This window comes from Fundulus heteroclitus, chromosome 20 (genome assembly GCF_011125445.2).
Source record: "Fundulus heteroclitus isolate FHET01 chromosome 20, MU-UCD_Fhet_4.1, whole genome shotgun sequence".
Lineage (NCBI taxonomy): Eukaryota > Metazoa > Chordata > Actinopteri > Cyprinodontiformes > Fundulidae > Fundulus > Fundulus heteroclitus.
This window is the reverse complement of record NC_046380.1, coordinates 26,397,148-26,407,469: the sequence shown is the minus strand read 5'-3', so window position 1 is coordinate 26,407,469 and position 10,322 is coordinate 26,397,148. Positions and strand designations below refer to the sequence as shown.

General features: G+C 41.5%; 1 protein-coding gene across 1 annotated transcript; it reads right to left on the bottom strand.

The window, feature by feature from the left end:
• Positions 1-166: 166 nt before the first annotated feature.
• mmp19 (matrix metallopeptidase 19) lies at positions 167-7,771 on the bottom strand. The gene is made up of 9 exons (XM_012881142.3): positions 7,247-7,771; positions 7,049-7,134; positions 6,768-6,898; positions 4,652-4,864; positions 4,312-4,557; positions 2,589-2,714; positions 1,891-2,055; positions 1,660-1,787; positions 167-855 (listed from the first exon to the last, which is right to left on the bottom strand). Exons 1-9 carry the CDS (start codon positions 7,340-7,342, stop codon positions 628-630), a joined length of 1,419 nt encoding a protein of 472 aa, XP_012736596.1. The 5' UTR covers positions 7,343-7,771; the 3' UTR covers positions 167-627.
• Between the last annotated feature and the right edge of the window lie 2,551 nt (positions 7,772-10,322).

Genomic DNA, 10,322 nt, shown 5'->3' with positions numbered 1-10,322 from the left:
GCGATTGGTTGGAGTTGCCATGGTGCCTCCAAATTTTTCTTTTTTTTTTTGCGCAGACAGCACAACGCAGGACAGACCGTTCTTTCATCACCATGAACGTCGCATAGCTGTCTGATTTTTGTGTGATTGTGAGTAGCTTCTTCAGCTGACACAACCAAACAGTTTGTATTGTTGTTGATGTCTTTTTATTTTTATACAAAATTGGTACCTTTTTCCCTTGAGAAGGAAAAACACTTACTCTGATTCATGTGCTGAACAACAGGCAAGAAAAAGCAGGTTTATACTCCTGCCATAATCTTACATCTTACTGAAAGTGTTGCAACACATAATCCAACACATATGTGGAAGAAAAAAAAAGAAGAGAGAGAGAGAGATGGCCTTGATTTCTCTCCAAGATTAGACTCAAGTTTACATAATTCATCAGTCAGAGACTTGCTGCTTTTCCAGAAACGGGCCTGAAGCAGCTCAACGGTAATAAAATCCAGTGACGTTAAATCAGCTCTCACTATTTTTCTCCAACTTTACAATTAATCACTGATGTTGAGGTTGTTTATTTATTTTTTAATGCCCTGTGATGGGAGCCAGAATGCCCTCCTCTGGTTGTTGCTGCCCCCTGGGGGTTGGTCGCTAGCATCTCATCCAGCGCTCCTTCTTGCTCAGCGGGTACCCTCTGTCTACTTTCAGCTGCTCGTTCACCCTCCAGTACTCGTCTCCCTTGAAGAAGAAGATCTTGCCATTGGTCCAGGTGAAGGCTGCGTCTGGAGAGGATGGCACCCCGCTGATGAGCATGCTCAGGGGTTTGGGGTAGAAGGCAAAATTGTATTTCAGCTCATCAAACTGCCAGTGCTCTGATCCCTGCGCAGACAAAGAGTTGAGATTAAAATGGCAGCAACTAAAATTGATTGTGAAACATGAATGCATATGCATCTCAATAAATTAGAAAAACTTCCAAATAGTTAATTTTTTTCAGTACTTCAACTCCAAAAGTAAAAGCCTCTTATTATATACATTCATAACGCATAGAATGAGATGTTTTATCTTTGATGATTATAGCTTACAGCTCATGAAAACCTCAAATTCACTTTCCCCAGTTTAATTTCAGTTTAATGGACTAAATTGGAGCTACGTGAACGGACCCAGCCGACACAATCACAGGGAAGACTGCTGACTTGAGAGTTTTCCAGCAGTCATCCACTGACACCCTCCATAAGGAGAGTTATCCACGAAAAGGTCATTGTTGAAGAAGCTGTCTGTTCACAGAGTACTGTGTTAAAGCTTTATTAATGGAAAGTTTAATGAAAGGAAAAAGTGCAGCAGAACATTGAATGAAATGTAAACAGCATCCATCCAAAAGCTTGGGGGAGATTCACAAGATGTGGAGTCAGTGCTTAAAGACCCAGCACACCCGGACGTATGCAGCCAAGCATAATTACTTTAAATTAAAAATAATTTTATTACTATGTTGTGTAATATAATTTTTTACAGAAATAATATGTCAGATTTGTAGCAGCCTTAAGCAATAATTAAGAAAATCAACTGCAATAAACACTTGATAAGCATCTATGTCACTTTCACATCTAGCTTATAAATTATTAGAATATTTTCTGATGATATAATGATTTATTGAGATGCATTGGCACAGTTGAGCGCGGTTTATACCTTTATGAAGACCAGCTTCTTGTTAATCTGCAGGTACAAGGCTGCGTCGATGTTGGAAGGGACCCGTTTGGCCTGTTTGGGGTAGCCGTAGTCAAGCATGAACCTTGTGTACCTCCACACTTTACTACCTGTGACCAGGAGCAGTCCAGACATTTAATGTTTAGGAGCAGCAGCTGCAGAGCAGAAGAAATCCCGCAGAACTCGGCGTTCTAAAACAAAAAATGGTCGTACCTTTAAAAAAGTATGTCTTGTTGGTTCTCTGTGAGTGGACAGCAGCATTCAGGCTTCCAGGCAGTTCCCTCCATAGTCTGCTGATCTTTATCGGCGTGTTATGGCCCATATCAGAGATAGTCCACACATAATCCCCGCTGAAGGCAAAGGTTTTGTCCCATGGGCCTGAAAAAAGCAGATGCTAATATGGTTCGAGGAGCTATAAAACGTTCATTGCAAAAATGGATCTAAAAACAAGTAAAATCTTCTTAAAATTTTTGTTTTTGTCCTAGATTTGAGCTGGTAAATAATATTATCTGCCAATGGAATAAGTATTTTGACCCATAAATAGGATAATTAGACATCCTGCACTTGAAATAAGATGATGGAGATGGATTGTTCCTATTTTAGGTGCAAAAATCTTACTCCATTGGCAGATCATCTTATTTACCTGCTCAAATCAAGGACAGATACACTAAATTTAAGAAAATATTACTTATTTTTAGTTCTGTTTTTGCAGTGTTTTTATAGAAAATCAACCATTTCTTCCAATCTGGGCCACCTTGCTCTGTCATTGTCAGCTGTAAGAGTGTTTGTTTTTTTAAATTTGACATGCATGTACTTTGTACCTCTACTGTAAATGAAACAGATTCATGCATATTTTGACTTTTAATCGGCAATGGCGATTTCCGTTTAAAAGCAGTCCATCTGTGACATACCTAACATGATGGCGTCCAGGTCTGCAGTGCAGGGATCAGGAATTCCTGCAGGTCCAGAGCTGCTCGCTGTGGGGAAAAGGCTGCCTAGTGTTGTTGTGCTGGCTAAAGAGTCGCTGACGGGTTTGCCTGCAACAAAAATAGAAATCCAAAGCTTGAATAATTGTGGATATTTTCTCTTTTTGATATATTACAGTTGTCGTCTTGCGATCACAGGGTTGTGGGTCAAACTCCGGCCCGTCACATGTCGACGTGCTCTTGTGAAAAGCACTCAACCCCAAGTAGCCCATCGATCTGCGTACCGATGTATGAATGTGTGCCCGTTGGTTGGTATGACTGGGTGAACGTGGCTATGATGTAAAGGTCAGTATGATAAGAAGACACAGACAGAGTTACACACAATTATTAGTGATGAAAAAAAGAACAAGGTAGTCTAATTTTAAGTTAGTTCTAAAGAAATGCAGAGAATATAAAGTAAAAAAGTAGATACCAGAGTAAATGTTGCACAACTGTTGATAATATGACATACTTAAAAATAAGATGAAATATTCAAGTTTACCAGTGGACAAAAACTTCAGCCTATTTACAGAAGTAAGATAATATAATATTCAAAATGCATGATAGAGAAGCAGCATCTCAAAGTAGCTGAGGTGTGTACAAATTCACCTTAGTGTCTGGGAGACAGTGTAAACCATTCATGATTGTATCAGAACCCATACAACCATCAGCATGTTTTTAAATAGTTATTGAGTTTATTGTGAGCAGCAGAGATTATAAAGTCCAACAGCGGCTGGGAGGAACGACCAGTAGAAACGCTCCTTTGAGCATCAGGGATGCAGCAGTCTGTCACTGAAAGAGCTCTCCAGCTCTGATGGACAATCAGTGATGGGATTTTTCTTACTGTCCTTTTGTCTCACACCACCTACACTGGGTTCAGGGGGCATCCAAGGACGGAGCTGGCCCTCCTGATGGACTTCAGCTGCTTCCTCTCAGCTACAGATCAGCTGCTGCTCCAACAGACCACACCATAGAAGATGGCTGATGCCACCACAGAGTCAAAGAAGGCCTTCAGGAGTGATCCCTGCACCTTAAAGACCTCAGCCTCCTCAGCAGATAAAGTCTGCTCTGACCAGCCGTCCAGAGCAGTAGTGTAAGGCATGCTGGCAATGGACTCTGGAGTGGTGCTGACGTCTTCTCTGGAGTGGGAAACCCTGCCTGGCAATCTAACAGGAGAGTCTGGAGAATGGCGGGAATGATGGTGTGAGTTTGCACGGCTCCTTGGTTCCAGCGAAAATCCCATCTAGTCCTGCAGCATGCCGGCACACTTTTGGAAAATATGATGCTTTAAACCTTGCAGGAACAGTTTGGCCCCTTCCTGTTCCAGTGGGACGGCACATCTGTGCCCAAACCAATGTGCATTCAGACACGGATGATCAAGTTTTGCGTGGTAGAACACAACTGGCCTGCTCAGGGCCCTAATCTAGACAGATAGAACACCTTGGGGATGAAATAGAGCAGAAAGTGTGAGTCAGGCCATCCAGTCCAACATTAGTGTCTGACCTCACTAATTGTAGAAGAAGGTCAAAAATACCCATAAACTCGCTCTTAAACCTTGTGGAAAGTCTTCATAGTAGAGCTAAAGCTGTTATTGCTGCAAAGAGTGGGCCAACGTCATATTAAACCCTATAGGATCTGTAAAAAAGTCCAGCTTACTTGCTACACTTACCGTACAGTGCCTGAATGCCTTTAACGTCGTCTGAATGCAGCCTGAAGTTGACGCGGTACCCAGCGTACACCGGTGCCATCAGAGCACTCCTGAACTGGGAGTGACCCAGGCCAAGAGCGTGTCCGATTTCATGGGCGGCCACGATACGCAGATTGGTGCCATAATAAGACCCCTCTGTCCAGAACTCATCCTCGTCGAAATGGACGACACCAGACTCTGGCGACTCAGCGTGAGCCAGCACATGACCTGCGGGGAGGACGCACACACAGCAGGGAGTTATGGAGTCATGTTCAACGATCAGTGTGGGAAAAGGCTGAATGGATCCAGAGAGGGAACAAACCCCGGCCATCGAAGGGGACCGAGCAGTAGCCGTCTTTCTTGTGAAAGGAGATCCTTATGTCTGCCCTGGTGTAGTCCACCTCTCTGAAGGTCAGGTCTGCCACGTCGCTCCAGTACTTAAAGGCAGAACGGATGGCTGCCTTGACCTCTGACCTCAACATGTCAGGTGTGTAGTTGTAGATTCGGTAGGTGAGACTCTTTTTCCTCCAGTGACCTGAGACAGATGAGAGTCTTTTGCTGTAAGTCGCCGTTGTAGATCTAACTAAATTAATGAGAGGCTAATTTAGCAAATCTCCGGGGCCTTTTAAAAAGTATTCGGTAACACTTTATTTGAAGGGGTCTAGATAAGACTGACATTACACTGTCATAAACATGACATAACACCTGTTATAAACATAAATGACTCTTTATGAATGTTTAGGACTGTTGTCATTAATTGTCTTTCGGTAAATTATGACACTATTAAAGCAAAGTTGACATTGTTTAAAATGTCTTTGTTATGACAAGCCCTTAATTTAACAAAACCCAAATCAAGCCCTTAATTTAACCTAATCCCAAATCAAACCCCTAATTTAACCTAATCCCAAATCAAGCCCTTAATTTAACCTAATCCCAAATCAAGCCCTTAATTTAACCTAATCCCAAATCAAACCCCTAATTTAACCTAATCCCAAATCAAGCCCTTAATTTAACCTAATCCCAAATCAAGCCCTTAATTTAACCTAATCCCAAATCAAGCCCTTAATTTAACCTAATCCCAAATCAAGCCCTTAAATTAACCTTTTCTCTGTTAATGTCAAGTTGTCATAACAAAGACATTTTAAACAATGTCAACTTTTCTTTAATAGTGTCATAATCTACCGAATGACAATTAATGACAACAGTCCTAAACATTCATAAAGAGTCATTTATGTTCATAACAGATGTTATGTCATGTTTATGACAGTGTAATGTCAGTCTTATGTACACCCCTTCAAATAAAGTGTAACCAAGTTTGGATACCTTATTACATTTTGTACTGTTACACCTCTCTTTAGGGTTTCATGAAATGACCTAACAAGAAGTAGTGCAAGGTTTTACAGGAGAAGGAGAACGAGACACAGTTTAAATTTTTTTATTTTATTTTTTTACATTCTGGAATCTAAAAAGTGTGGCATGCATTGGGATCTGGACACTTTTTGTCCAAATTTTGTAGGGGCTCTTTTTGCTAAAATTATAGCTGCAAGACATCTGCGCTATGCCTGAACCAGATTTACACATCTGGAGACTCAAATGACCGGCCATTCCTCTCTGCAAAACAGTCCGTCAGAGTGGATAAAGTACGTCTGGAATAGTTTTAGGTCTTACCTAAGGCTTCTCAATAAAATATAGATCTGGACTGACTGGATCATTTTTGCACAGGAAGATGCTTTGAAAACCATTCCACTGTAATTCTGGCAGTGAGGTGGTTTTCCTGCTGGAATATGAACCTTTGACCCAGACTCAAATTTGTTTCAGCCTCTAAAAGGTTTTCTTTTACAGTTGCCCAGTATTGAGCTACATCAGTCTTCCATTTAATTCTCTTTCCATTTTCAGAGGACCGGTTTAACAGAGCTACATGAATGCTCAGTATAGTGTTTTATGACCTAAGTCTGCGTTACACCTCTCCATCCATTATTTCATCTCTGACCTGCCCACTGTGTGCCCTGGTCCTAACGATGCTGCTCATTGTTGTCTACCAAACCACTGAGGCCTTCATAGAATGGCTGCATTTATACTGAGATTAAATTACTATTACGATTAAAAATGCATAGCACCCTTCTCAAGTCTAAACTATGTGTAATTTTCCTTCTGCTCGACTAATATGTGCTACTTTACTTGTGTCTATCATATCAGACGTCAATGAAATACGCTGAAGCTTGGAGGGTGACAAAATGTGAAAAAGGTTTGAATGCTTTTAAAACATACTATATTTTCTGAAGCTTTGCTTAGTAACGTGTGCATTTTTGTTTTTTCATGTCAGATATAACTTGCTGTGGTATTTTCTCCAACTGTCCAGTTAATGGTTACACATTGCTTGTGAAATCTATCAGGAAGCCAGCTCACACATAGCTGGGTGTCTACATTTCCGGACTCACCCATAAGTTTGTACTTATGAAACTTCTTGTTGAAAGGATCCTCCAAACCGCAGCGGGGCTGCCTCATCACACCAAGCGTGGCTTCATCCAGCTCTCCAGTAGGTGGCAGATCATTCACACTCTGGAAGACTCTGACCAGATGTGAGACAGTTAAACATCTGGAAGCTGATGTCTGATTGACATGAAACAACACATTTATTGTTGGGAATGTCTCTCCGGGTTGTAAGAGCTACCGTCTTTTAAACCATGTTTTCTTGAGTAAAGCCAGAAATAATTGTTACCTAAGTGCTTCAATGACCTCCTCCAGGTAAAAAGGGTCCTGTGGATCAGCTGGATCGTTCAAGTAGCCATACTGCTTTAAATACGCCTGTATTTGTTCGTGTACAAGCCAAAGAGATTTGACATAAAAATCATTTCTGCATTTGGGTTTTGTATCTGAAATGTAAAGCTGATGCAAAACGGGCTTTATGTAACCTTACCTTTGCTTCGTTTAACTCCGTCCATTCCACCACAGCACATAATGCAGCTCTGAGGCTGAGCGCCAGCAGCAGCAGGAGCCCTGAGCGGTCCATCATCAGCTTTTCATCCACAGGTTCTGTCCCAGTTCTGCACAGCCGGCGCTGTGTGGCCAGAGGAGTGTTGAGCAGAGTCTCACAGCAGACTCTTTGTGTCCCTGCGTGCTCCAGCAGTTTTATCTCAGCCGGCCATGAGTCAGCCCCGCGGCTGCGATGATCCACCTCCGAGGAATGAGAATTACAAAGAGCAGCCAGTTGGCCTCCGCCAGCATGTGTGCAGTTAAACTGTGAGGATCCGGAGCCTCCGCTCACTTTACCAGTGTGCAGAGTCCACCCAGCTGTTGACGGCGTGACCTAAGCTCTGTTTAACCTCAGGAAAGCGAGGGAAGCTCTTTCTGGACAGAACTATACAAGCAAAGTAATCATGGGAATCACAGGCACTTTGTTTTTATTCACCGTTGTCCTGGATACCCTGTTTATCTCAGTTTAATGATGGGTCTGAACTACAGTGTAAGACCCAGCCCAGCAAATATTCGTGTTTTCATCTGGCTCCAAACATTCGTGTTACTTCTCAGGTTGACAAAGAACAGCGTCTTCTCTTTTATGAGGATTACTCTGCCACACTTCCACCTTGTGCAAAGACAGCTTACAAATGCGTACTTTACACTGAAAGCATCACTGAAGTTGGATCAACTCAGATTTTGCATGCAGCCAATAAAGGAACAAAATGTACCAAGATTTTGCTGCCACGCATGTCAAAATGTCTATTCCATGAACTATGTACTTGAATAGCAACTGTGTCCATACCTTTTCACATTTTATCATGAGACAGCCACCACAAAACATAACTGTGCAGTGGACTGAATATGATACATGGCTTTCAACATTTTAAACTAATAAAAATAGAAATGCATTATGCATTAGAATTCAGCTCCGTCCTTTGTACAGCCACCTTTTTCTTGGATTACAGCTGGAGGTCTCTTTGAGTATGTCTCTGTCAGCTTTGCACATCTAGAGACTTAAGTTTTTTCCATATTCTTTGCTAAATAGCTTAAGCTCAGTCAGACTGGATGCAGAGTGTCTGCAAATATCAATTGATTCTCATTTGACCAGAACACTTTTCCACATGTTCGCTGTGTCCTCTAAAACTTCAACATTGCAAAAAGGGAATTAAAAGTAAGTAAAGTTTTCTTGAAATTAGTGGATATTTACTTGATTTAAGCAGCTAAATAAGACTATTTGCCAATGGGATGAGTATTTTTACCCCTAAAATAAGATACTTAGACATCCTGCACTTGAAATAAGATGATGGAGATGAATTGTTCCTATTTTAAGTGCAAAAATCTTATTCCATTGGCAAATAGTCTTATTTAGCTGCTCAAAACAAGGACAAATACGCCCATTTCTTGGAGCTCTGACTTATTTTCAGTTCCCTTTTTGCAGTGTAAGGTCTTTTTTTCAGCATGCTTGTCTTCAGGGCATAAAGGTCAGATCTGTGGCGTGCCAACAACTCTCCCACCTGAGCTGTGGATCTCTGCGGCTCCTCCTGAGTACAGGTCCACTGATTCATCAGCTGGCCGACATCTTTCTTGTATTGGCATCGGCCAATGCGTTTGTGTTTGCCAATTAATTAAGGCATTCAGCAGCAATTTCTTGACGTGACGTGAACCGCTCCCCCATGGCAGAAAGTGGCTGGTAGCGTTGTAAGTCTTAGGGCTGACAATAAGGTTAAGTTTTCAATGTCTAATGTTTTATAACTGTCTAAAGTCTGTCTCTGTCATACTGTGAACAGGAAGGAACAGCGGTCTGTGTGTGTGTATGTTTCCCTCTAAGAACGGTCTGGAGAAGTCATCAGAGCGGTAAGTTTTTAACATTCTCTTTTCCACTGAAATGAGTGTATCAATGTTATTTTTGTTAAATGATGGTCGAGGCGCTTGCAGTCGGCGTAAGACTTCCTTTCTCACTGTGAAAAACCCCACGTCTGATCTCCAGCTGGCGAGCTACCACCGCACATTGCCATGGAGAATTATGTATGCACCTAAAAAAACAATCACTACACATACAGCATCTAACTTTTCATTAAATAATGTCCATACACTGCAGTAGTGGTCAGTGTTTTTTCTCATTCTCCCCACTGAGCGAAAGAAGCTCTCTTCTTGCTGTGATACGTCTATTAAGTGCAGCCGATGGCCGGCGTTTAAAAGTCGCTCCGCTGGCTGGTAACGTTAGCTGGTTCAAACACAACTTTTGCCCATTGGGAAAGATGGGCTCAGGGCGAGGCAGAGTGTTCAGATTTTTCACATTTTTAAAAAGAAAAAATGTTTTTGTCATATTTTGCTGTTTACAAATGTTCTCAGGAAGGTCATTTGCACTACAAAGGCCTCATGCTGCTACATAAAGTGCACAGACATTTAAGTGTAAAGATTGTTTTTATCGTTACATATTTAGATGTTCTACATTGTTTGCTATCCGTTGATATGTCTTGTTTGTGTTGACAATAAATGTTTATTTTTTTGTCTAAATTGAGACTTGTGTTACATTTGGTGGCATTGTGTCCTTTTTATCGTGTAAACAGTGGCAGAAAAAGCTCCATCAGCTTCAAGAGTCGGCCCAAAAAAATCGGCAGCATATGCTGAGTATCGGTTAGACTGATGTGAAAATAATCGGTATCGGTACTGACCTGAATCGGTCTATTTCCAGAGTTAACAGGGGCCTCTTGGCTGCGTCTCCGATGGGTGCTTGCCATGCCGTTTGGCCGTGTCTTGATAGGTTGTGCTGTCAGCGAAGGATAATTCTGATCTACCACAATAGAGCCTAATAAAACACATCAAGGTTAATAGATGTAAGAGCTAGCAAATAAAATAAGGCATGTGTCATAAAGTAGATTATTTAACAAAGCCTGATTTACATGTTTATGTTTTAAATGTTAATCTTCTGGATTTTAAGCCTCTTTGGCATTATTCGTTTTAAAGTTACCAGCGGGACTTTCCTGTTAAATCAATCAAATCCACTTTAGATGTGGCATCTCTGTAACGTGTAG

What these genes read in the sequence shown, in the direction of transcription:
- mmp19 (XM_012881142.3), bottom strand. Translation starts at nt 7,342, where the DNA reads ATGATGGACCGCTCAGGGCTCCTGCTGCTGCTGGCGCTCAGCCTCAGA. An exon ending in GGTCCCCTTCGATGGCCGGG is followed by an intron (nt 4,558 to 4,651) that starts GTTTGTTCCCTC and finishes TCCTCCCCGCAG; the next exon opens with GTCATGTGCTGGCTCACGCT. An exon ending in CAAGACATACTTTTTTAAAG is followed by an intron (nt 1,788 to 1,890) that starts GTACGACCATTT and finishes TCCTGGTCACAG; the next exon opens with GTAGTAAAGTGTGGAGGTAC.